A 27,753-nucleotide genomic window follows, 5' to 3' on the forward strand; every position below is an offset into this window, starting at 1 on the left:
CACCATAGACAAGCATCTTTATTGGGATACATACAATGTTTTACAGGTAAGACTTAAATAAGTTGCAGTTTTGTACATTATCACAGACATAAAGTGCGACTTCAATCACCACACATTACTTAGCTGAGAGGGCACGACACGAACTATGACATTTAAATCAAGTAACATCAAGGATCGTTTGGGATTTGCGGGCGGAAGGAGGAAACCACACCGTTTGATTTTCAAGTCATTACACAAAATGAACGGCTGATTATTAAATGGCAAAGACCAATGTACATACGGTACACACTCATCCACACAGTAACACACATGCACAGGAACAGTTCAGCTTCGAGCTGCCACGGCTGGAGCTTGCTGCTGATCAGTGGACTGGAGTTGTCTTCCCAGGTACTCCCTGTGAAAGAAAGTACAACAAATTACACTTCAGCACTCCCAACACAAACCCATTTAATGTGGAATTAGATGCATTTTAATTCCCCTACACCTTATGGCCTTTAATACTCAATATCCTTTAAAGGAATAGTTCGATATTTTGGGAAATACGCTTATTTGCTGTCTTGCCGAGAGTTCGATGAGAAGATTGATACCACTTTCATGTCTGTATGGTAAATATGAAGCTACAGCCTGCAGTCTTTATGCTAAGCTAAGCTTAGCATAAAGACTGCATAAAGTAGGGGGAAACTGCTAGCCTAACTCTGTCTAAAGGTAACAAAATCCGACTACCAGCACCTCTTAAGCTCACTAATTAACATGTTATATCTTGTTTGTTTAATCTGCACAAAAACTTGTCAAATTGCGTTTTTTCTGGGGGCATTGTTTGAGACTATGGCAAATAGGGATTATTTTCATCATTGATTTATCTGAAGATTATTTTCTTGATTAATTGATAGTTCTATAAAATTCTGTCACGCAGTGTCATCACAATTTCCCCAGAGCCAAGGGTGACATCTTCAAATTGCTTGTTTTGTATGACCAACAGCCCAAAACCCAAAGATATTCAGTTTACAATGATATATTACAATGAAAAGCAACAAATATGCTCATTTGAGAAGCTGGGACCAGAGAATGTTTGAGATTTTTTCACAATTTTTTTCAAAAAAAAAAAAAAAAAAAGACTGAAGAGATGAACTGATTAACAAAAGATGATTTATTTTCTGCCAATTGACTAATCTATTATTAATTCAGCTCTTTCTCAGGCCGAGAGCAGTGATTTCCTGGCAACCTCACAGTGTCGACAAGACTTTGCACAGTTCTTTTACAGATTAAACAAATGACATAACATTAGTGAGTAATCAGTGAGTTTGTAGGTGGATTTTGTTACCTTTGGCTAGCAGTTTTCCCCTGTTTCCAGTCTTTATGCTAAGCTAAGCTCCTGTCTCCCAAAACCAGATTCATATTGAACAGACAGACATAAGAGTGGTATCAATCTTCTCATCTCTCAGCAAAAAGCGTATGAGCAGATTTCCAAAAATGTTGAACTATTCCTTTAATGAATGTATTCCTATCCAGTTGATTATTGGGGTGAAATTACGACCTTCAATATCCTTTAATTTCAGAGCAAGTGGTATTTTCATACTATTTCATACTATATTCATTCATTTTCAGAATATGAGCTTCTCCTGGTTATTCTGACCCAGACATGATGTCAGTCTAAGCACTGAAATAAAATGCCATTATTTTGAAAGGTCACACTACTTCAGGCTTTTCTTGGCAGTAACATTTTCAGATATGATATCATGACATTCACCTTACTGCAACCACAAATATCAAACAGCTCTCACAAACCTGAAAATGGAAAAGGCTGGCAAATAATTTCTGATGGTGCAAATTATGTTCTCCTTAAAAACTAAAACTCAGACAGTCAGTGCTGATAAAACTGATAAATGTGTCTACATTTTTCTGCAGAGCAACAAAGCTGTCCTACTTCTATTTTTACAGTAATGAAAGTATGAATCACAGCAGTGAGTTAATGAATTTCAGGTCTCCGGTCAAAGCCTCCATGTCTGCACTTTAATGTTTCATCTCATTGTTGGCTACTGACCCCAGCTTGATGAACAGTAAAGCATTTTCCTAACAAATCAAGCAGGTATACACAGTGTTTTTCGAGGGCCAAAAGTCTGTATCTACCCCTGGCACATTCTCTGATTAGAGTGCAGTTAATTAAAAACTGAGAAATAATTTTTTGTTTCTGGTAGAAATGAAAACCTGCAGACTCTGCAGATGTTTCCTCACACCTGATTAATTCAAATCTATCAAACACAACAGGTTTTTTAGAACACCATCCCCTATTTCCTATAAGAGCTTACTCACAGTGTAGGGGGAAAAAAACACTTCACTGAAGTTGTCAGTGATAACCTTTAGCTGGTCTTCAAATAGCAGCTATATGTTGATTCAGAGTACTGCCAGGGAGTTAATAAAGGCAGATGGAGATGGAGTTATGAAGTCAGTGTTCAGCAGCTGGAGTGCTTTATGATGTACGTATCTGCAGCTGCTGTATGAATTAATTCCCACACAGCAAAATGAGTCCTGGACATTAAACACAGCTATCAGATATTGGTTATACTTAAATCAAAGGCTGTATAAGGAAAAACCTAAACCATCTTAAAATACAAATAACAATGTGATTCATCATCAATCTGAGTGAAGTGGGATAGACAATGTTTAGGTCGTACTGTATGTGAGGATGGCACCAGCCAATGAGAGTCGATCATAAGATAAATGCTTGATAAATAAAAAGAATACAGTATCAGAATTAAATCCATGGACCTTAACAACCTAAAATACAATACATCCAATATTTTGCCTCATCACTGCAGAGGAAATCACATCTAAAAAGGACCTTTTCTATGGAGCGCGGACATTATTTAAAGATATATCACTGAATGTAATAAAACACATAAATGGTGCAATTTTAATCTGCTGAAATGCAGCAATCAAGGTCAATTTTCTAGTGATTGCGATAACATTACATTACATTAATTTGGCAGACAATAAGTATTCAAACTCAAAAGGAACAAGAGCACATTTCTGCTGCTACATGACAAAGTAACAACAATGGCAAATTACCTTATTGTTCACGTCTGGCAGCAGCTGGTGCTCTTTGAAAAAGCTCCCTAAACATGCAGCCTGGTTGCTGAACCACCTAACGGCAAGCCACCTGAGAGGGCATCCACCTGTCACTCAAAGCGGCCATGTTCTAAATTATGCGTAACTTTAAGCCTTAATGTAATTTAAACGGGTGAGTTATAAAAACATTCACCCGCCTCACAGTTGTCATGAAGGTTGAAATTAGTTATAGAGACCAAAGCTGTTTTTTGTACCAGCCTGTAAACATGTTGATTTCTGCTGTGAAGTTGAGCATTTTAACACGGGGCTCTATGGAGACTGACTCGCTTCTGGAGCTTTTGGCACTTGCCAAAAGTTGCCTTCATTTTTCAGCCCTGGAGGTTGCCGCTTGGTCCTGTCTTAAATTTGCGTTGCTGTAAGACAAATACTTTTGATGGGACAATTTCTGCACACTGATTTATTAAAGTCACTAATGATTCGTTTTTCTTCTAGGTTGTGAAGATCTCCCAAGTAATTTGGACACTTTGTGAACTTTTTTTGTTAATAAAAAACACTTGCACTGCACATTCAATCGTTCATAGAAAAAAATATCAACTTCTTTTTTTCTAATTTCATTTGTATTCTACGGATGTATTTATCAATCACTGATGTGGCAATTGTCTCAGGTCTCCCTTTTGTGATTGGTTGTTACAGCGGTGGCTTTAATATAAAGATGTATTGTTTCACACTGTAAATCTGATGCCTGATGAAGGCCTATAACTAAAATGGTGTATCTCTAGGCACCTGTCTACCAGGTTTATCAAAGAGTCTAATTTGGGATGTGAAAAAAAACAAAAAAAACAAAAACAGTAGTGTAGTGATTAGATATACAGATTTATCGGATTATTGCCATAAAAATGACAAAATAATGACTTTTGGAATGATTTTTTTTCCATCTTTGGTTTATAAAACTTAACAAGTAGAGCATGTTTTGCTCATTTTTAAGAAGCTATATCAATTATAATGTAAGAATACAAATAAAGATAAAGTTATCGGGAAAATAAACAGCATTCGATCACTGGCAAACAACGGCACATTCTACTCAGTGAGAATTTCAGTAAAATGAGGACTGGAGAGAGGAATATGAATTTAAGAACATTTGGTCCCTTGAAATTCTCACCAAGGTCACTTTCCCACTCTTGAAATGTATTCACTCCCTCCCTCTGGCTTTTTAAAAGGAGTACAAAGTGATCTTGAACAGACGTTTGGGTATTTTGGCGGGCCTAACAGCCAGGCTAGTGTATGAAATGCAATGTAATAATGTATCATGACATGTCAACTATAGACTTCTGTAGAAAGGACTGTGCTTCAATCTAGACACCGAGGCCACTACAGCACAAGGACAAATCAAGTTCAGGAAACGTATTAAAGAAAACGACTTTCCACAGCAGACTAAAAGGGCCACAAGGATAAATAACAGTTATAATAAAGTTTGTAGTGCACACAGTCATCTCTGCTGTTGTCATGGCAGCAGAGACCTTCAGTAAGTAGGGACCAGAGGATCTTCTCATGCTAACAACAACGACATGGCAACTAACTCAAGGTGACAGTGGGTGTGGTGAACTGCTTTGAAAATATCTTCAATTTGTAGGTGAATGAGACCTCACCTTTTCAAAAAACAAAACAAAAAACAGCACCAACCTCAGTATTTTCCTCACTCTGCAGCAGCATTCACACATTTCTGTTTTCATGAAGTGTAGGCAGCACACATTATCCAATGTGACAAAACAACCTTGAGACATAAACCCTCCTCACATAATAGGTCCTGTCGAAATAAACAAACTAGTGGAAAAGCAGCCAGCACTTAACAGAGAAAACTGACACGAACAACAATGCTCATGTGTTTTCATCATTGTCTCTTTCTAACCCATTATATTATTTCAACACAAAAACAAATCAACCATTGTGCTGCTACGTCAGCACGGCTGAGGTACAGCATGTCATCACCTCAAGCCAATCAAAGGGGAAGGCGTGGGCGAATAAAGACTTACAAGTAGTACAAATTAATGACAATACAAGAATGGATGAATGTCTTCAGATGTGATTTGTGTGCCGGGCTTTCAAATGACACGCTGCTGCTTTTATGTGGCAAAAAAAAAGAAGCTAAAAGCTGTGATTAAATATCTATTTCCAAATCAAATTAACTTTGTCTAGAGTATAAAGGCGTGTGCTGAATTTTGCATCAGTTTTCAACTCAGACATTCATATGCTAGTTTAATTCCTGCTTTTCCTTTTTTGTAGTAAGAGATTTTTATGCAGCGCTTAGTTTTTCTTATCTTACCTGTATATTTCATTTTAGTTCTTCATCTTTATTCCGTCTTTTTCCCTCTCATTTTAATTTATCACCACCTTTCTATAACTTTACTCCTGTTTGCTTATTTTCATTTATCACAGAAACCACAACAACAACATGAGATCCAATTTCTGGGATTCAACGAAAGGCCAAATACTGTATATATTTTCTAAAACAGGTATCTAACTCACAAAGATATCTTTGGGCTTTAAGCAAACTTCTCAAAACTCATGTAATTAACCCAGAATCTGCCCCCTCTCCTTCTGCAACGGTTATCTGATTTTTCAGCCTGTAAAACGTAATTATAGATTTAAAATAAATTTATCTTACATTGGAAGTTAAAGTATTTAAGCTGAGGTGCGGAAAATGCATCTTGCTTTCTATTGTAGGTCTGATAATGAGAATCTGTTTATCTTTCTTCTCAGTTACTGAAACAAGACTGAAAACCTTTTGTGCTACAGTGAACAAATAAACTTCTGCCCACACTTCAGTGAACATACACGGAACATTATGGTCACTTAGATAGGAAAACAGCACTACACTATGATATTAAACACAATACCTCCATCCACAGTTGCTCAGGGAGCAGAGTGTGTTTTAGATAGTGGCAGCAAAACAAACACATTTTCACTTGTTGCTTGTTGATTTTTAGTGTTTCCAAGCAATCCAGTAGACAGAAAAAACACACAAAGATGATGGGAGAGTTAAGTGTTTGGACACAGAGAAAATCTGAGGAGTGGTGCCTTAACATTAAAGCTGAAGTACTGACCAGCGCTTCAGTAAAATAAAGCATATAGAGTTTGTAATGGTGCCAGTGAGAGGTTTGAATAGATACTGACATCAATATTTGAGAGTTTAAAAAATCTGATACTGAGCAAAATATCAGCCGACATATATATGTTTTTTTACAGAAACACATAAGCTTAACAAGGATTTTAGTTTAGGATCCCTTAAATTATGTTATTAAGTCAAAACAGTGACCTGTTGGACGTCACTAAATAAAGCTACAAATACGGACTTTAACATTTGAATACGGATGAAATAAACAAGTATTTAAGTATCTCGGATCATCTTTAAAGACCTTGCCATGGTCCACCCCACACAGGTGATTTCACTTATTTTACTTGATTAAACCTTTTATAGGAATGTGTGGGCGTGTACAGACTGAGCTCGAGTGACATCTCTGTGAATCTCCTGTTAGCTTTGTTGCACCTGCTGGAGCAAATTATAATTCTATCATTCATATCAGCACACAGAGTCTATCGACCTCACATAATTCCCAGCATATCTACGTCCAACTTTAACCCAAGGGGACGTCTAATCAGACAAAATAAATGAAAATACCTGTGAGGGTGTGCAGGACCTTTAATCATTTGTATGCAAATGTAGGAGATTGTTATTTAATGTCAGAAAGCTTGGTTCAACTAAAACATTGAGGGCTAGTTTTCCTCATGATAACATTTAGGTGATAAGTGGTTCAAGCAGAATGTATAAGATCAATGAAGCTACAAATGTGTTCATACCAGTTGTGGACCATTAACTTCTGCACAGCCAGCAGCGCGTTGTAACGGACTAGCTGGTCCTCGTGGTGCATATGATTCATCACCAGCTGTTTTCCACCCAGCTGCTCAATCACCCTGAAATGGGAGGAATAAAAGGAATAATGGCAGAAAGTCCTCATCCACAGAGAAAACAGATACTTTTTTCATGATTTAGGTTATTCAGTGGTCCAGCAGCACCGGGTAATTGAATCCAGCCTGACTGAAATGTTCTATGTATCTTATAAAGGGCCACTGGCCTTGTAAAAGGATATAGTGCTTTGAAAAGGAAAACAGACATGCATAATGCATGTGATAATACAGCAAATGGTATGACCAGAGAAAAGAAAAGTAGGTGAAAGTACAGGAACTCTAATAGTGTCAACTTTGGGATAATGAAAGTCCACCCAAAATGCTCAGGAGGAGTGAACCTGTTGAAGCACATGCAAAAGGTGTTGCTCACTCTTCCAGTACTTGTAAAACTACCAACATGAATTTATTTTTAAGTACGTCTAGAACTAAGATATGGTGTGCAGCAAGCATTTTTCCCTTTGTTAACCAACCCCTTAACTAACTGGAACAAGCAGATGTACATAATGTAAGGGCAACTGCAAATACAATCTTAAAGCCACTATATGTTTAATTTTTATGTGATTTGAACACTAGCTTTTGTTTGTAGAAAAATTACCTAATCCTGGTGAAATTCAGCCCATTCACCTAAAGGGCAAACTGCACAGAAAGAGTTTTTCTTTAACGTTTTTGACCTCCGTCACTCACCCGTGTCACAGAAAAAATACACTTCAATTTTATCAAAGCTATCAATTGGAACTTGTGGCCTAAGTTTTTGGAAGACAGTATGTCCTCTTGGTGTCTCCAGTGGTGGAGGTCAGAGTTGCTGTGGATAGAATGGACTGGATGTTTCAGTAGTGCTTACGCGCCGCTGTCATCTTGCTTTTGATATGGATTCCCTTTAGGTGTTCCCAGGTCAGATCCGTGGGCAAAAGTCGGATTTTGTGGTAGCAACGTGTATTGCTGTTTATGATAATGTCTTTTGACACTACCACATTCGGGTGCCAAAGTCCGAAATTCTACAGATAGCGGCTTTAAGCTTTGATATGAATTCGTTTTCACAGCAAAAATGCCTTACCGTTTGCCACGTGGGTAATGTCGCACGTACTCTCCAATGTCGTGAGCTGCCACTGCTATTACTTGGGGATCATCAGAAACCTCCAACAGCCTCGTTAAGATCCTATTGAAGAAAGGCAGACAAAAAGAGAGGCATTCAAATGGAGAGGTCTGTCTACATCAAAAGGCAGATTCCATCACACCTTATTCACTCTGAAAATCACATATTTCTCAGATACTTTTCTGAGAAAGCTTCATAAAATAAATAGATTAGCTGAGATTATCTTGGATGTAGAAATGCAATGATCTCTCTGAAAGCCTAGACTGATGTTAAAACTGAGGAAAAACCCAAACTCTAAAATCTAAATCCAAGGACATGAGACATAAGGCATCCTCTGAAAAAGTGACACCTCGGGTTTTAAAGAGAGACAAAGCATGGGTGAGAGTCGGGGAAAGAGACTAATAAAAAAGGAGGGTAATTACAGAGAGAGGACAGTGATGAGACAATGAGATGGGTAGATCAGGATTTTTAGTGAATGTCAATAGGCCCAACAGTGTGTGTGACTGGAATAACAAGGAACACAGGCACAAATTGATGTTTTATCTCTTGTGATCTGAGTCCTTAGATTGGATACACACACACAACAACAATGAAAAACAATGTAAAGAGGCTGTGCAATCATCAAACATGATGCTGGTGAGTGTGTGCCTTTTCAGTAGCTGTTAAAAGTACAATTTGAAAATATCAAATATCCACAAAACTGAGTGTTTTGTGGATAATTGACCAGTGACATTTAATACTGATTTGAATCTAAATTTAAAAATTAATCTGCATTTTTTTTTTTTACCTTAAAATCAAATTTTCCCACAGTTTCATCAGACCTTGTTGTGAGCAGTTTCATGTAGAAACTATCGGTCGAAAGAAAATAGTTCCTACATGAAACTGCTCAAGTTTTTCTTTGCTGCTTTGATTTCTAGAGCCATGCCATTTATATTCTTACTCTGAAATTTGGTTTTCCAACTCATTCAGTTTTAATTAATTCAAAAGCAGTTTTGAAATGTACATTACACTTTTTCTTTCAATTTTGGAAGCTGTATTGAACCTTCCAAAGCCTCATTTTCATATGCAGCTTTGAGCAGCAGAGAGAAAAAACTTCACATTAAATTCAATTAAACCTTTCTGATTCATATCATGTCTTTTAATGTCAATTGTCACATTTAAATTCAGAATACATACACATAATTTAAATGAATTTCTCAAGTGGCAATATCTTAGTTTATGATAAAGCATATTTTGTGCCCTTGTGGACCTGAACAAGCTGTACTTTCAACAGCATTAGTTTCTAGTTTTTAGTTTTCGAGGGCCATGGAGAAAATAAACTGTTTGGCTCCAGCACATGCTTCATCTTACTTGAGGAGCTCATAGTTCTTCTCGTTTAGGCGGACAGCGTTCTCACGCCAGAACTTCTCAGACTTGTGCACAGGACTCCATTCCAGGCGGCCGGACTTCAGTTCAGAGCTGTACTCATCAAATGAGCTGTTGATAAAAAAAATACATAGAACAAAAAGTTCAACAAGTCCAAGAAAAAGAAAAAGCTACTTTCTTTCAACCCATCTGTTGTGTAGAGTAGTGATTTGAGAAGCACAGCATATGGGCAAGAATATCTAGAGGTCACCCACACATGTAATCAATGCAGCATTCAAAATAAAGATGTCTTTAGAAAATAGAATAGCATCATAAAGATTTACCAGATTCATGTACAACACTAAAATATCCATAATTCTTTTAAAAGCTTTGTTCCAAGCCTTTGTTTTTACAGAATATTACATTTAGTTTTTTTCACATTCTGCTCACTGTAGCAGAACTACTTTGGAATTTAAAAAATAAATGTTTGGGAAAATTCACTGCATATTTTTCGTGAAATGGAGTCCACTGGGTACCTGAGATCCTGCACACTCTCTCCCAGCTTCTCCAGCAGGAACTTAATGTCCTCGGTGATGTCCTCATCATCGTACTTCTGCTGCTCGAGGTTCTCGAGTTGCTTCAGCACCTTGCACTGAATCATGGCCAAAGCGTACTCCTGTCGAGTCTCCCTCTCTGCTGACTTCTCCAGAAGATTCTGTCACAGAGAACAACAGCGTGAGGAACAGGTGTTGTATATTAATTACTTCACTCATATGATGAAAAGAGGAAAACATGGCTCATAATTCTGTGGTTTGCTAACAATGTGGTGGAGTGAGAACTTTTAGAGAGTGCAGTAACCTGTGGAAATTTACAGTAGTGAGCACATGGTCAATCGTAAATAGCTAGATTTATATAGAGCTTTTATCCAATGGCAGCGAGCTACCATGTCGGGGCTGGGGATCGAAACCACCAACCATGCGATTAGTGGATGACCCACTCTACCTCCTGAGTCACGCCTGCCGATTCATACATTGACCTAAGAAAGGGCTCAGTTCATGGTTTGGCGACGGACCAGAGGATGTCCGGTCGATCTACCATCCAGTCGAGGGAGTCGATGCAGGGGTAAACATTGATTTTCGGGTATTATCCGCCAAAAATTTTGACATTTCTGTCTAATTATTTTATCTTCAAACAGTTTCTCAATTGATTTTCCAAAAAGTTCTTTATCATAATATCAAATTAAATATACTGTGATTTAGGATTTTATCCAAATCACCTGCTCCTGATATCAAATAACATTATTAAAGTTGTGAATTTCTTCCAAGGTAGATAAGATTTCAAAATACACCTCTTACACCAGGATTCAGTTTCAGGTGTTTGTGAGTGAGGTGTGAAGAGGATGAAGGCAGAGCTGTGCTGCAATAAGAACACAATGTTCAAGTATTGTAAAAGCTACTTTTGTAGCAAATTCTCTGGACAAAGTTCAAGAAACTCTGAAAAAAATGTGGTTTTGAAGTGAAACAAAAGAAAAGTGGCTTCAGCAGTGGGACTGAGGTAGAGGAAACACACTCCATACTCTGATTGAACCATTTATGCCACCATTGAGGGCATAGCATACAGCTAACTGCAAATATCTGACACATTTTTTCTTGCCAGAAACACAGAACCTGTGTGTGTGCACAACATCCCTCTCAAACAGAGCAAATAGGCCAGGTCACAGCAAATGTGTAGAGCCTGCCTGCCTTTGAAGGCATACGGCTAAAATAAATTTCATGTTTTATGGAGCCTAATTGAATATGTTTTTCAAAAAAAGAAACCACTAGGATGTGTTCAAGGACTTCCAGATGGTCCTGATAATTTCAGTCACATTGCTAGTCCCATGTGGTGAGCAGAATAATTTGCATAATTAGGACATTTGGGAAAATAGCAACATGCAGAACAACGTGGAATAATTTTATAAAAAGATTTTGTAAAAAGAGAATTCCTGTTACATACCATAATCCCATCTTCCTCAAAATCTGCATGACACACTATAGGGAGCCCTTGGGTCTCAACAAAACAATTCTGTTTGTTGGTGAGGAACCATGTTTTTGTAGCTCTCCTTACTCTACGTCAAACACACAAGGTAAGTTGAACGACTCAGGGGAAAACCTACTCAATGTCAAGATGTTTTGGGGTCTCCCTTCACTGCCCACCATTGCTTTTAATTAGCTGCAATATAGCAGTCAAACTGAACAACAAACTTCTCTGACCAATTAAAAACGGGGCCCTTTCTTTTATGGGTGCATTCACAAACACTTGACGTGACAGCTCTGCTGGCATGAGAGGTGTGATGAATGAGCTTTAGGGGAAATTCAAAGCAGGAACACATGCAGTCCATTGAGGCAAACATAAAACAGTAGAATATATTCTCTAAAATTTGGTCTCAAACTAATTTCTTTCAGTAAACAGAAGACACGAGAGAGGAAGTCCATCAGGATCACAGATGCCTTTTTACTGAGGTTACAATGACAGTGAAATACTGATGGAAACTGGCTGACAGAGAAGTACAAGCAACCTTAAATACCTTCCTTAAAGTTGGGTTTGAAAATCAGCTAACTTTCCTCCCCTGGCATATGAGCTCATGTTTCAATCATGTAATCAATGCCAGGCATTTACCACACCATTGTGCTCTGAGCAGGGTCGTTGAGGCTGTCTGGTGTAGCCGGGTTGGACAAAGTCAGAATATCACTGAAGCTTTTCATTTAAAAATCCATATTTCCTCTAGGCCATAATTGGTTGACTCGACATGAATATTTTGTTTGCTATTCAATATGATGTGTGCTGAGGGTGGCCAGGTTCTGCAGGCTGTCGACTAGACGAATGCACTGTGTTATAGCAAAGGATTATTATTGTTAACAAAAAATATCTGTATAACGTATGTTCACTAACAGAGGAGTGTTCATCTGCATAAAATGTGTAATGATCTGGGACTAAGAAATAATTTCTATACTCTTCCAAACACAATAATCAGCCCTCTGAAGACCTGGAAGTTATCATATTGATTTTCATTGTATTTCCCAGATGTTCCAGACCTGTGTTGGTGCCCTGCCCGACCCACTAAGTTCCTTGAGTAAAAAAGCACCACAGCATGGATGATAAATGCGGCCTCTGCCATTAATTCAATTTTGTCAGGGCATAGTATGGGGAATTCATTACCTGGCATAAACACAAAACAACCGAGCAAGCCCAGAACGCAGCTCTTAGGACTAAATTAAATATTCAAGAGATGTTTTGAGCAATTACAGCAGGGAGCTGAAAGCGCAGCACAATCATAAATCGTATTATGTATCTTTTATGGGTTTGGTTGTTTTATAGACTGCCTCATCTGCTGTTTGAGAGTTGTCATTTCAGTTTGCTCTTGTTGTGATAAAGTATATAGCCTAATTAAATGCCAATGTTCAAAGTGCTGTGCAAGATTTTGAAAAATACACATGGACTGTTCTATGTCAGTATAAAAGTGCTGGCATGACACTATGACCTGTAAACATTTGCAAGGAATTTTAAAAATATAAATAATAAAAAGACTTTTAGACCAGTGGTTTCCAAACTTTATCAAACAACGGCAGCCCTTCATAGTGCCCTTATTTATAGTGACAGATCTTTCCATCAGTTGCTCTGACAGACGCCTTTTCTGACCAATGTGTACCTAGAAAATGTGTGTGCTGGAAAGTGCGCTGTGTTACTTTCACCTTAGCTTCTGCCTGACTGCATATTAATATGGTGATTTCAGTTGTTTTTATTGCTTATTTCTTCCATTTGATACATTGGGAAAAAAACGCAATACAAAATGTAGCTAATGTAAATCTCACTTCTTTTTTATGTGGTAAAATCTACAAATGTACAGTAAAAATTAAAAAAGGAAATAAATCTTGCAGCCCCCTTGGCCTGTCCCGCACCCACTTTGGGAACCACTGTTTTAAACAAAGGTCCACGATACAAGACAGCAATTCAGCCAGAGTGATCAAAACATTTTCAGTAAAAAGTGGCATTTTGGAGACACACAGAACGAGTGAGAAATTCTCCACATACCCTGAAGGCAGCCAGGATGATTCGAGTGACCTTCTCCTTGACAGACTCCTGGAGGATGTCGGACAGTGCTGGCACTACGTTGTAGCGTCTCAACTGCTCACAGAGCTGAGGACTGAAGGCCAGGAGCCAAACACAGAAGATCATCTGGTACTGGAGCTGGAAACCACACTTGTTGCTCAGCACCGCAGTGATGCTTAAACAGAAAAAAATTATATAAATAAATAAAATTTAAAATGGAAAAACAACAACCTAAAGTGCTAGGGAAAAGGAGCTGCATCTATATGTGCCATCTGTTTAAAAATAGAGTAGTTTTCACAGCTGTGTGCGTACATGCTGCTCAACCATTATCTCAGATGATGGCTGAGAATGAAATGTTCAGACAGTCTTTAGAAGAGCTGCTCAAAATACAGAGTACTAATGACTACAGCTAGACAGCAGGTCATACATTTGCAGAAATAGCTGGTAAGTGCAGAGATGTAGAGCTCATAGATGTGCAATAATTATATGATCCAAATGAAGGTTATTCTTACAAAACTTTATTAAGAAAGAAGTATGGGGCCAAGTGAAAGATGGTGAGAATCATTAAGAATTTGTACCACAAGCACACAGCCACAGGAATATTCAGCCTTCTATTAGTTTTTTGCACCGTTCAATGTCTTACACTGTTCCAACCACCTACTCCCTTTAGAAATGTTGCTGCAGAATATAATGCATCTATGTCATGAGTGAGTATATGATATGAAACTGTCAATTAACATCTCAGATTTGAATTGCAAAACAAAACAAAAGTACACTTCACATCAACAAGGGTATTTTTTGGATCCTCAGCACTATTGATTTTTAGGTCCATTTTCAGGTGAGGTGGAGAGAAGATTTGTTTAGTAGAAGGTAAATTTCATCAAGAATGTTACACAAAGAAAATAACATTTTTACTGAAATTGTTGCCTTTGGAAACTGTATTAAATCTTCAAATTGATTTATGTTGTGAAGCACAAAGGGTCAATATGTGTCACATCAGAGCCTCAGGTCATCTTATTGAACACCCAGCACACTTCACAAAGTGAGCTTAATTTGCTTCCATCAGGACGGAGATTACACCTGTATAAAGATGGCACTAACAGGTACAAGAGGTCTTTTATTCAATCAGTAATTGGCTTTTCAAAGAAAATGTAATTTGGCCTGTTGCTAGCTATGGATCCGACAGGGTGGTCCTCTAGTTTCTGCTTTCTTCTTCTTCTTGCTGCTCTCTCTAGATGGTTTTGGTGATGAGTGATGATGACAAAACTTTTTTGTATTTATTGTTTTTACTCATTGCTGTACTTTTGCGTACTTAATTCTAAATTGACATCTGTCTGTAAACCAATTACACCTTTACTCCTTTCATGGGCACAACGACAGCTCAGGGGGACGGCGTCCACAAACCTCAAAGTCCCCGGTCTGAGTCCAGCTGGAGACCTTTGTTGCATTGAAAAATCTTTACTCTATATAAATGACTGTTGTGCAGATACTGTTGCCTTGCATATATATTATATACCATAATGCCAATGACACCATAAATAAAATACCATAAGCATTCTTCTTTAGCCCAGAGCCATAATAAGGATATCATAAACTATGACAACTCTGATTAATCAAACATACTTGTAGTCATACTGAATCATTGGCCTGTTTGAACAGCTTAGATGTTTGATTGCCCAGTTACAGAATTTTTCAGGACTGGAAAGTATTACATTTTTTGTTTTTTCTAGACAGTATAAGAACTGTAGGAACCCTCTTTATAAGGAGTCATTACTCACCAGTTGACTCCATCAGCCTCCACCCAGGCAAACCTATACTCATTGACCCTCAGCATCAGCTGAAGGCATCCAGCCACACACTGGACGTACTGAGAGCTCTGCAAAGGACAGAGGCAAACATTTACTCAAACAGAAGAGTGAGCCTTAGCTGTGTAATCAGGAAAACAAACAAAATGTTAGAAGGTCAAGTACAATCAGTGCAGTTCTGAAACAGCTGACAAGCAGATACAGCACATGGAAGAAGGCCAGTCCAAAACTTGCATTACCGTCATCGATCAAACCTGACGCATTGCACATGCAGTCTATAGTATTATACATCAACACATGCTAGATCACAGATCCAATAGTACAATACAGAGCAATAGCAGGGAAACATGTCCCATCACACCTGAGCAGAATAATGTAAATTGAGATTAGAGTGGAGTGAGCTGAGAGGAGAAAATAGATCACATTAGTCTGTTAATTATAGGAGCTTTAAGAAAAGCAAAGAAGTCCAGCAAAAAGAACAGGCAGCAGCAACGACAAAAGAGTGGAGGAGAGGAGGTTACCTGGTTGAAAATGCAGAGGAAAAGATGATGTTCAGTTATTAGATAGCGCTCGTATCAATAGAATTCTGAGCACACTTCTCAGAATAATCACGCTACGCTTGATAAAGTATGGGATATAAAATGGTAGGATGCTGCTGCTAATTGTTATCCTGATGTACAGGAAAAGCTGTGTTTGTCATGCGCTTTCAGCATTAAGGAGAAGTGGTTTACTGCATGCAATTTCCACTTGTACAGTTAAAACCAACCAGGGGCAGCAAACGCCATGCTGTCAAAATGGAGAATTCCTCTAAACTTGCTCTAACAGACTCAGGTTTCCAACAATCTGCAATTGTTAATGAAAAATTGGAGTGCAATAACAGGGATGGGAGAGATAAAGAGGGGAAAGAAAAGATGTGAAAGTCCAGTGACAGCTGTCAGATGCCAGCTTGCACAAACCCTGCCATTTTCTGTTTTGTTTTTTGTTGTTTTTGAAGCGCCAGGATGACCGAAGATGCACTTCACTCATACTCACTTCACTGGGGGAAATAGTTCCTGCTCCTGAGCCTGTTTCAGGACCTGTACCATGTAGGTTCTAATGAGAGATAAACAAAAGAAACAGGTGCACAATTGTTCACAAACCATCGCTTCGAGCTAATTTACAGTGGCACTGGACTACACACTATGTGCTGTGAGGTTGAACACAAATGCAATTCAGTGACAGTGGATGCTCATTGATTCGCTGATCAGCTGTTGAGGAGAGAAATGAATATCAAACGCAATTTCAAGAAGCAGTTATAGTTTAAGAACATAATTTGCAAAGAACAGACTGTTTAAAACAAAGAGTGACTGACAAAATCAAGTTTTTGGAAGAGCTGGCTACACCTGCATTGAAGAACACCTCCGGATAGTTTAGAAATACTGGTGTGCAATGCAGAAGCACAAAGGAAACTGGGAATCAATATTCAGCTGTTTTATCAGCCCACTCTTCAGTGCATACATCTGCCAAGGCAAAGCCAGCACCTACAGTGCAGCTTTCATCAGACCATCTCAAGGTCTTAAAAGCCTGCTCAAACTCAATATGAATAAATACATTACATTCATTCAGACAGACAAGGTTTTCACTGTTAGCTCAAACAATAGAACTTAATTTAGGGAAAATGAATAGAAAGAGAAAGTTGCTGTTTAGATAATTATACTCTGGAATAAATGAAACTCCATATGAGAAAGAAGAACTTAATGTCTCTACAAGGTGATGACCCAATATCTAAGAAATTAATAAGCCATGATATTATAAATTTAAAAGAAGAAACAAAAAAGTACATTTATTTCAAAACTAACTATACAGTATACTGTATATACACAGACACAGAATTTGATCATGTTGTCAAGAGTGCTGCCTGTCCAACAGCACAACCTATAACAAACTTTTATTTTCAAATGAGCATAAACTCCAGACTTCTTCATTATGAACATGCAATATTTCTCTTGAAAGGTAATGACCTTGACAAGAATAAATTAATTGATTTGATTTTGGTGACCCCCATCACCTTTCTTCAACTGCCACTATCAGGCAACATGTTTCCCCTCACCTTATATGATTACTAGTAGTAGTAATGTGTTGTTAGTCACATAAAACAGACAGAACATACAATTTGTAGTAAAAAAAAAAAGAAGACACTGTAAAATGACAAAATATTTAACAGGACACATGGCAACATTGATGTCTCTGTTTCACATGCAGTTAATGACTTTTTTGTCTTATAAGCAATGACAAATGTCACTGAAACCATTCCTGTAATCAACATATTTAGATAGATAGATATACTTTTAAATATCTCATCAAGATATTTTAGCAACAAAATTCAGATTTACATACCTGTGAGCTGAGTTGACTTTTGATCCAGTTGAAGTAGTAGTTCAGATCACTTCCCTCCATCAGATCACGGCCCCAGGCAGCCAGCTTAGCGATGATCCGCGCCGCCTAATAAAAGAAGGAGGACATTTTAAATTCATATTGTTGTGCATGAACAGTAGAAATTTACAGCAAGACAATAATAAACTGCATTGAAATATCACAGCATAGCATCAGGAGATAAGTTCTTCAATTTAAAGTACCTTGTCTTGAAACCCCAGCATCTTAACACAAAACATGATCTGCAACCCCATCTATGTGCAAAAATGACTGAGGCCAAACTATCTCTACTCAACTACCTCATAAACAATTTCAGCTTGTAAAGTGCCTCCTGTACCCTGTGATGAGACAGGAACAAATTCTGTTCTCCAATTTCCTCCTTGCCAGGAGAGGATGTGTAGAAATACTGAGGCTCTAATTTAAAAGCAAGAGTCAGCATGACAGTTGGACTGAGTTAAAGTGCTGTGTCACAGACGTGGGGGTCACATTATGCCCACCTGCTGGATGCCATCTGGTTGGTATTTTTAATTAAGCTGTGGGTGCCCTATTATAGTACTCAGTTTGTCGTTGGGTGGTCATCGTTTATTTGAAAAAGGGTGGCAGGGAGAAATCATTACATTAATTGCCTGTTTTCGTGGAAAAAGGGGAAGGTTGCTTTGTGAGGAATTATTGATGCCCTGCTATGATTAGAAGCAGGGTCATTTCTTTTGAAAAATTCATGGCTGTGAAAAATGTAATGGAATACACCATCTTATCTGTGAAAAATAAGATTATGCTTAATTAGCTCATGTCAGCTACAAAAAATACCACACTGTGCTTAAGCATGAACAACATGGTTATTTCCTCACCTAGTTCACAGCCCACTGTGCACATATGTTGACCTTGTTTAATCTACAAACTAACAATATTCCTCATGATAGTCAATAACAGCAATAGTAAAAGGTTGTCTTGGTTGTGCGATTGCACTGGGTGTGACATGCACCAACTAGTCTAATGCTGCAGGGATATGGGGTTTTTCCCCTATCTTTGTGCAGTCTTTCAATTTGAGAGGATGATTTCACGATTTTGTCATGCTTTCCCTCAAAACCCTGCCCTTGCACTCAAATAGCCCTTGCTTGCGCATGGATTTTCTCTGCTTCTGCTCAAACTGTGTGCTTGAGAAATCTGAGAGCAGGTGTTTCATGAGTGCACAGAAGCAGCCTGAGTGCGAGGAGAAGGGCTGAAGCTGGAGCGCAGGAAATCTGTGCAAGCAACAATATATCTGAGTGCAAGCATACAGTTTGAGCAGAAGAAGAACAAATCTAAGCACAAGCAGGGGCTATTTGAGTGTGAGGGCAGGGTTTTGAGGGAAAGCATTACAAAATCTGAACGTAAAATCAATGAGTCATGCTCTCAAATTAAAAGACCACACTCTTGAATAAAGATAGGAAAAAAGCCCCATACCAGGGACAGCTTGAATTGTGATCCTGCATTTGCATTTTTCCATACACACCCTTAAAAACACTTAATATCAATATCTCTTAACTCACCATGTGGACAGTAAAAAGGTCCTGACGATTCAGCATTGGAAGGAAGTAGGACCAGGCAGTGTTCTTCGTCTTTTTGGCGTAGTCAAAGAAGATGTTCACACGCTGATGGTTCTCCTGAGTAACAGTTGAATTAAGGTCTTAGATGAGCTCTTGGATTGTAAAACTGGATTCAGACTAATTTGCTGCACAGCTGGAGTGACTGGTTGACTGCATGGAACACAATCCATCTTTACAAGCAACAAATTAATATTTTGATCTCAAAGAAAAAAATGTCTAATGATAATATGGAAGTAATTTTCAAATAAGTCATGATGTAAAAACTGCAATCACTCAATAAATCGTTTCCTGGCTTTAAACAATAACCATGACTCATCACGCAGCAGTTGGAAAGTGTGGCCATTAGTGCCAGTCACCTCTCTGTTGCCTCAGAGAGGTGATTGGCTGAGAGAGAGAGGCTGCTGGGATTTCAGGTTTTTTATTGCTAGAAAGTGCTTTAGGCCCAGGCACTGAACTAACCCCTAAAGTATGAACTTGTAGTAGTTTTTTCCAAATGAATTTCAGTGCAGCTTTTGAAAGGTGGAGGGAGTGTTCGACTGAAAAACGTTATACTGATGCTGAGTTACCATTACACGTTAAACAGATAAAGTAAAACTAACACACTGTAGTCCAGCTCTGGATAACAGATTACTACTGCATATTCCAATTCAACTACTTACTTTTTAAAACTGTAACTATTGTAATATTTATTTCAGCCTACTGAATTTAGTTTGTCAGTGCATTCATACTTGATTAAAAAGTACTGGGTGTATTAATTTTATTTATTTATTTTGTGGCACACAAAAATGTACTTTAAAAAAGAGAAAATAAATCTGGGCTCGATTTAGGTAGAAAATTAACACTTTTTCCATATCTGTGACCCACCTTCAGTTGTGCCTAAGGTCCAAGTACAAGGGAGAACTTCAATATTTAATTGACAATTATGTCCTATTTCCTCATTTAACTTTTTTTAAATCATTACATTGCCCAATACTTTGAATGCACACAAAACTATATTGAAACTCTTGCTTGGTGGGGGTAAAATGATCCTCAGGAGATTTCGAGTTTTCTGAAGTTTTCTTCTCAAAATGTCTATATATATGTACATGCATGTCCTATTTGTCCACAGTCGGTGGGTTTGTCTGTGTACCTGCAGAGTGTCATCAATCAGAGTCAGGATGTACTGGACTGTCTGCTCCTTGGAGATGTGGGCCATCAGGTTCAGAAAGGTCTTTGCACACTGAGCAATAACAAAATAGATATAAACAAACTCAGAAAGACACAGCACAAGGACACAGCACCTATTGATAAATTGAACAAACTGTCTTTGCTTTAATTCTGCCTGGCACCTCTAAAAACAGTACAGAGATGAACTCAGGTCAGCAAAATGCAAGATAACGTGTCTGAAATGAGGTTTACAGGAATACATTTCACAGTGACCAGTGATGTTTCAGCATAAGTGTGCTTTCAGACCAACAATAGCATTACAGCAAAACAATGCAAGAGGCTGCATTGGGGTGGGCATGTTAGTACTGGGTACAGGTAGAAATATGATATATCCAGTTTAAAGGTGTGTCAAAAGCCAAGACACTGCAGATGGTTCAAAGTCTTTCGAGGTAGAATTGTACAACTCTGGAACGTTGACAGGAGAGAAACATTTTCTCCTGTCTCAATGCTTTTACATAGTAAACTGTACATTAGCACAATGCCCCAAGGTACATGCTCCGGGTATTCCACTTAGTATGTGCATTTGTACATATAAGCTCTGAGTGCAAAAGAAGATAATGAAGGAAAATGCCTGTGTCTTTTGCTGTAATGCCATTATTTATCTGCAAGGGCCCTGAGACGTCTTCATGCTGTGTGTCTGCTTAGTTTGGAGGGTTGTGAACTAAAGTTGAAAACAACTGTAAAGAAAGCTAAAGGAGATTTGCTATAGCACGTATTGGATGTGAACATGAACTAAACACACAAAAACGCACAGATAATGTAAAGGACCTGATACCTGTTGTCCTTCATTGGTCAGAATAACCTGTTTCTCCTCAGAGTTGGCCACCTCAAATTTCTTGATGAATTCACAGTCCTCTGCTGAGATCATCTGACTCCTACAAGAGAATTCATCAAGACATTGCCATATTTTAGCACAGTGCTACTACAATATGTGTACCATCAGTTGAAGCAATTCATTATATACATTTCTGAGTTTGAACAACTGCAAAGAAAACAGTAATGTCATGATTGATTAATTATGAGCCATTCAAAACATTTTCTATACCACTGGAACAAGGCATACAACATACATGCATGCATGACCCCTCTCACTGGAGGATTGGGCTTTGCCTTGTCACTTGCATGCTGCTTCTAATTGCAAGGGCAGTTTAAACAATAATGGCAATTAACCTGGAAATACCACATGTTTTAGTTAAGGCAAAATACACCATGGATGGCACATGGAGGAAGGCAGTTATAGTAAAAACATGCTTATAGTATATCCATACTAATTGAAACAAGGAATCAAGTCATCAGATGATTTTTTGTTAAATTATAATGTGAGTCATAAGTCAAAAACATACAAGCTCAAAGAGGAAGTATCACTCAAGACAGTGAATCACAACACAGGAACTAGAGCAGAGCTGCTTTTAGACCGGCACCCTGTACTAGGCCTGCAGTATTATTACACTGATTTATTCAGAAAGACTGATTAAATAATGAGAGCTTAACTTGTCTAAGAACAGTTTGACATGCTGACTATAACACATTATGCAGAATGTGCAGCTTATTCAACTAAATATGCAATTTATAGATTGTTGATTTTTCTAAAGTATCCCAAGTAAAAAGCTAAAACCTCTCAATATCTTTAGAAGTAATCTTCCTGAAGCAGAAGAGGAATATATGTTAATGAGGTGGACAAAATATCAGAAACACCTTTCAGTATAATGCAGTCCCCCCCACACGACCTCAATCACAAAGTGTCCAGTAAGTGTACATGATCATGATGTACTTACTGCAGGTAGGACTGCCAGTTGACCAGATTGGCCCGCACCTCAGCTGCCTTTGCAGCAATGATGTTGGTGGGGACTGCAGCGTCCACAGCCCCGCGGATATCCATCTTGTAATATATCTACTACAGTATATATATTTCTGGATAAAAATCCAACTCCACCTGGATGGAAACACCAGAATTAACATCAGCACAGTGACTCAACATCAGAGGCAATGCTACAGGTCTGGTTTTGTGTGTTTACTACAAGCTGCAAATTGTAGATAGTGCACATTAACCAATTACAGCCAACAATACAACGCCTGATGCTGATAATCAATTAAAGACGTAACAGTTAACTAAGCTAGGTTGGTTATGCTAGCTGTTACAGAGCTGTTACCCAGGAAGAAAGCTATTATAAATAATTTACCATTAATACCATGTATATTTCGACGTGTGGCGGAAATAATAACCTTACATTTCATCTTTGAAGTTTAATTATGACGTTATTAAGCAAGCTAACAAATCGCTAGCAGCAGGTCCTACTAGCTTTACCCAATGTCACGACATGTCATGAGTCTTTCCGAGACCAGAGATAAAGCAACGCAGTGTATAACCTATGACATTAAACTGTTTTAAGGCTGTACAAATAAAACGCATACATATACAAATATCCGATTATAACGTTAAAGGTGACACAGGTAACACCGTTAGCTAAGCGTTAGCTGGCATCCACTACCAAAATAAGCTGAGGATGCTAACCTAAGCTAACTGTGCTAACATAGCTTCGCATCCGTTCTGTCACCGCGTCTAAATGACAAAAGCTACACAGGTTATAACATTTATAATCACAGAATCAGACAAATCATACAGTCCTAAAATTTTTATTTATCTATATGATTAGCGGAGTAAAAACTCGGTTAAATTCCTCACCCGGTTACTGTCCTGTGCGAACAGCTGATGGACTACAACACGGCGTCACGCTCTATCATGTGACAGTCACATGAGCCGCAGTCTGACTCCAGCAGAAGTGAGACAAGACAGGTTTTTACTTTTAAGATTAGAAATAACATCCAACTGAATGGAAACCTAAATCTTAAGCATCATTGCAACAGTGCGTTAGTATATAGTATATAGTATTTAGTCTATATGGCCCAGTATAAGTTAAGTTTCTGAAAAATAATAGAAGATATAGGATAAACAAATATCAAACTAAACCAGAAATTGCTGTAAATGTCATATTTCTGTATCCTTAGTTGCTGTACACATTACATTTTTCGGTTATTTTAATTAAAGATGACCATACTACTCATTTATGTTTATTTATTACGCTGTAGTAAATTATATATATTTCAGTAGGAATAATTATGACAGAATTAAGTTGTATTATTACATACAATACTTATTTAATTATTATTTATAGCACTTGAACTATTATTTTATTTATATATTTGTATGTTCAATTCATTTTATTTTATTTACAGTATATAGCGACAATTCATAACAGAGGTTATCTCATTGCACTTTTCCTATAAAGCAGGTATAGACACAGAGACCCAACAAATCCCATGTGTGTGTAACATTTAAGTTGCTATTTCATGTCCCTTTTGTGCAATTTTATTTCCTACCTGCCATTGTTTTATGAAGGACAGTTGTGAGTATAACAAACCCAGAGTAACGTGAGTCTGCTGTGAACCCTGAGAGAGTGACGTTGGTTGCACACTGTCTTGTCATGTTGGTGTTTATTAAAGAATATTATTTGGTAACACTTTATTTGAAGGTGGGTGCATAAGACTGACATGACACCTGTCATGAACACGAAGGAGTCTTTATGAAGGTTTATGACTGTTGTCATTAAGTGTCATTTGGTCAATTATGTCACTTTTAATGCAAAGTTGACATTGTTTGAGATGTCTTTGTGATGACAACTTGACATTAATCAAGAAAACATAACCTGTCATTAACATGCCATAACAGGCCTAATTATCAAACTTAAAGAAACTAATTAGCTTCATGTGTTAACATTACATTATACTGACATATGTGTCTTATGCACCCACCTTCAAATAAAGTGTTATTATTCAAAGAGAAATTGTAACCTGCTTATTAGCCACTGGCCAGAGGGACTGGAGAACACTACCAACCAAGAAAACAGGGTTAACTGTTGTCACCTGTAAGAGAGATGTAGCCTACTGTATGAGCGTTTTTATGAAAATTATAGAAATGTTATAGTCAGTTTGCGTTAGGATAATGATAATATACAGTATAACTTATTATTTGATAAACAGTTTTACTAACAATACTTCAGCATCCATTGGCTATAAGCAGGAATATCATTAAATTTAGGAATCTTATGTTTTTCTTTATTATTTTCTCCTAGACACAATATATATAAACATGGTGGAAATACAACACTATTGTTTGAGGTCACTAAGCCAATTTCATTTAATTTTCCAGGCTTAAAAATGCAGTTGATTCCTGCAGGACCACTTAGTAATCCAGGTACCACTTAATAATAATACACTTTATTTATGAAGCACTTTTCAAACAATACAATACAAACAGTGAAATGATAAGATAGAAACATGACAGATAAATAGTATAAATAAATTAATAATAAGTCCTAGATAACATAAATAAAAACACAGGGTTCAACAGTATTGGACGTTATAAAAAGAACTGGTAAAATGTTCCTTCAATTTCTAGAACCACAAAACACCAATTATAAGCATATTAGGTTCAAATTACTATGTGGAAGTACTAAATCTGTCTGTGTGAATGATTCAGAAACTCTACTCCCTTGTTGTCTTTTTAATAATTAACTAGCCTTGCCCACAAACCCAAATAGGAAAAAAGCGAGGGCTGCTGCAGTGAAATATGAAATTGATACAACCAAGGGGACTTTCTGTGCCTCTGAACAAAGCTTGTATTTTCTAGCCCATCCTGATGATCCACGTGTGACTCCAGCCATTCAGTCATGATCAGCAGCTGATGGTGTACTTTAACTTTATGTTCCTCAGTAAAACACACTGGCACCACAGTTGCCAGTAGAGTGTATATCTATATTAATGGTGCTGCATGTACATTGTGGCCATATGTTTCCTCTACAAAGTCCATTTACCAATGTGTTTTAATCCATTGTATTACATGGGAATTCATCAAGGAGCATACACAATCACAAATGAATCCACGTCTGTCACTAGTCTTCCTCTCCGTCCATCTCGCTCAGACACTAAGACCTCCTGGTTTAATCTGGCCTAAGCTGGTGAGACGCAGTAAAGCACAGAGGAATCAGGATTGCATCCAGTGGGAACATTGTCCTAATCCCCTTCTGCCCTCTCCTTTGTAAACACTCTTCTCTTCGTCAGGGTCACTGATGCTTTTTTCCCCCTCCCCTATCTCTGTCACAATGTGCTTCAGAAGAGACGTCGGGAAAACATAGAGGAAAGGAGCAAGGAGTGTGGATTTCTTATGATCTCAAAGAGACTTGAGCCTCACGTGGCGAGTGAGGGCTCATGGTCGGAGCATGCCATGTGCTAGAGCGGTGAGGCAGTGGGAGATCAGGCCCACGTCTGCTCTGCGGGGGATCAGACGGACCAGGGCCCTGATGTGGCAGCGGATACGGGGACTGGCCCGGGCCTGCCGGCATGGTGTGGGATACCCAGTGAACTACAATGACCCGGTCCAAGAGGAGCAGGAGATGGTGTGCCTTGAGGTATGGGCATGTTATAGTTTTTTTTTCTTCCCAAAAATGCACTACTATTTTTGATAATAGCCTCATTATCATAAACTTACCACTGATTATTACTTTGGAGCTAATTTTCATGGAGCAAATTCAGTCAAAAGTCACCAACCAGTCAAGTAAAACTACAACTGCACATAACAGTTTATTTTGCTCAGAGTACATATTTCAGAAACTTTTTCAATCACAGCACAGTAATCAGTGTGTTGCTTGTTTGTTGTTGCACTGATAAGCAGCCACAAGTAATGAAATAACATAAGTCTGTTGTTGAAAGTATTCTGTCAAAAAAAGTGACAGAATTTAACTTGTGGGGTTCAGATTATATATCTCCACAAATATATCTTTCAAATTATATTTGTTTCTTATTATTAATCACCTGCAGTAAATGAAACATGCTTCACATTGTCGTTTGTTGTTGTTGTTATTGTAACTAGATTGCTCTTGTCTGAGCGTCAGCAACTCAACAGCATTCTTGCCAAAACTCTATTTAGGGAAGTACTTCCTGTCTGAACGAGGCCTAAGAAGATTAAAAGAAGATAGTGTGTCTTGAAATAGTGTGACACCAGTCATTAGAAATCTAAACAAAGTTACGCAGTCAGTCACACAGGCAGTCAAAATACACGACAGCCAGAATGAACATCCCAATGCAACATTTAATGAGAAACAACTAAGTTAAGGAGTTGAGTATACATTCAGTTGTTTCTAAAAAATAGTTTTTGTTTGTCTTATTTGATCTTTTTTGCTGAATACATTCATTAATCAGTTTAAGGTTCAAACTCATAAACATTTTCTAGAGCAGACATTTTGACTTGTCACAGCAGAAAAGGCACAGGTGTAATTAATAACACTAACAATGGTCAGTCCCATTAAGTGTCCGAGTCAGCATGCACAGTACCAGGACTGTCAGTAATGTTATTAATTACACCAGTGCTTTTCCTGCTACGACATCTCAAAACATCTGCTGTGAAAAAGATTTATTGGAATGCCTCATATTTAGGGTTAAAGGATCAAAAGCTGCATGGTAGTGTTAGCAACAGAGGGTTTGCCATCCATATGCACCCATCGTTATTTTTATCCCTTCCACTTAGTGACTAATGATGGTCTCAAGAGCTCCTGCACCTTTCATGAAGAGAACTGTATTGTCAGTGTGTACAGGTGATTGAAATTATGCACGGAGATATGATGTGATATGGTCATATTCTGACCCTTAATCCAGGTTCAGTGCCCCTGGAGCAGTTTGGGGGAGTTTAGTGACTTTCTCATAGTTTAATAGAGCAGAAGGAATTAGGCATGGTGCAAATGTAACATCAGCTAGCCTCCTCTTACTTGCCCACACCGAAGCACTCACAGCACTCACAGCAAAACAGAGATACTTCAACTCATCAGGATAGTGAACTCTGTGATCACTCTGTGACCTCCGTGAATCCTTTGCATTACCCTGCACATTCGCATATTTGCATTCAAGTGTGTACAACATTTTTTTCTATAGTTTCAAATGTGACATATGTACATTTTACATTTTTATATACTGACAAATTGCACAGCCTACCTATACATCCTTTATCATTTTTTTCTGTTTCTTGTTTTTAATCTTATTCTAATTAGTATTCTTTATTACACACTAGCCTTTTTAGCACAGCCTCTATAACATGTCACCCTGCACTGCGCGTATTGTATGAGCAATACTTTTGAATCTT

At 38.0% G+C, this 27,753-nt stretch overlaps 2 protein-coding genes across 4 annotated transcripts in view; one reads left to right on the top strand and one right to left on the bottom strand.

Annotated features, from left to right (window-relative positions):
• atp6v1h (ATPase H+ transporting V1 subunit H) lies at nt 1-23,366 on the bottom strand. 2 transcript variants are annotated; one of them, XM_044221120.1, is made up of 14 exons: nt 23,248-23,366; nt 22,340-22,497; nt 21,340-21,439; nt 20,488-20,577; nt 19,302-19,415; nt 17,737-17,841; nt 16,393-16,452; nt 15,334-15,431; nt 13,538-13,730; nt 10,003-10,181; nt 9,473-9,598; nt 8,084-8,185; nt 6,922-7,035; nt 1-394 (listed from the first exon to the last, which is right to left on the bottom strand). In XM_044221120.1, the coding sequence occupies exons 2-14, from the start codon at nt 22,441-22,443 to the stop codon at nt 325-327; spliced, it is 1,455 nt and encodes a 484-aa protein (XP_044077055.1). In that variant the 5' UTR covers nt 22,444-22,497; nt 23,248-23,366; the 3' UTR covers nt 1-324. The 2 variants fall into 2 exon arrangements, with proteins under 2 accessions (XP_044077055.1, XP_044077056.1); XM_044221121.1 differs by lacking the exons at nt 16,393-16,452; nt 23,248-23,366.
• Nucleotides 22,423-27,753, top strand: part of rgs20 (regulator of G protein signaling 20) — a 15,207-nt gene continuing 9,876 nt past the window's right edge. Inside the window, exons 1-2 of one of the 2 annotated variants that reach the window (XM_044221123.1) lie at nt 22,423-22,559; nt 25,735-26,029. In XM_044221123.1, the coding sequence (XP_044077058.1) occupies nt 25,841-26,029 (189 nt within the window). In that variant the 5' untranslated portion in view covers nt 22,423-22,559; nt 25,735-25,840. Of the gene's footprint in view, nt 22,560-25,675; nt 26,030-27,753 lie in introns of those variants that run through there. The other variant, XM_044221122.1, reaches the window with a different exon arrangement.

Source organism: Siniperca chuatsi, linkage group LG13 (assembly GCF_020085105.1).
Source record: "Siniperca chuatsi isolate FFG_IHB_CAS linkage group LG13, ASM2008510v1, whole genome shotgun sequence".
NCBI classification, from domain to species: domain Eukaryota; kingdom Metazoa; phylum Chordata; class Actinopteri; order Centrarchiformes; family Sinipercidae; genus Siniperca; species Siniperca chuatsi.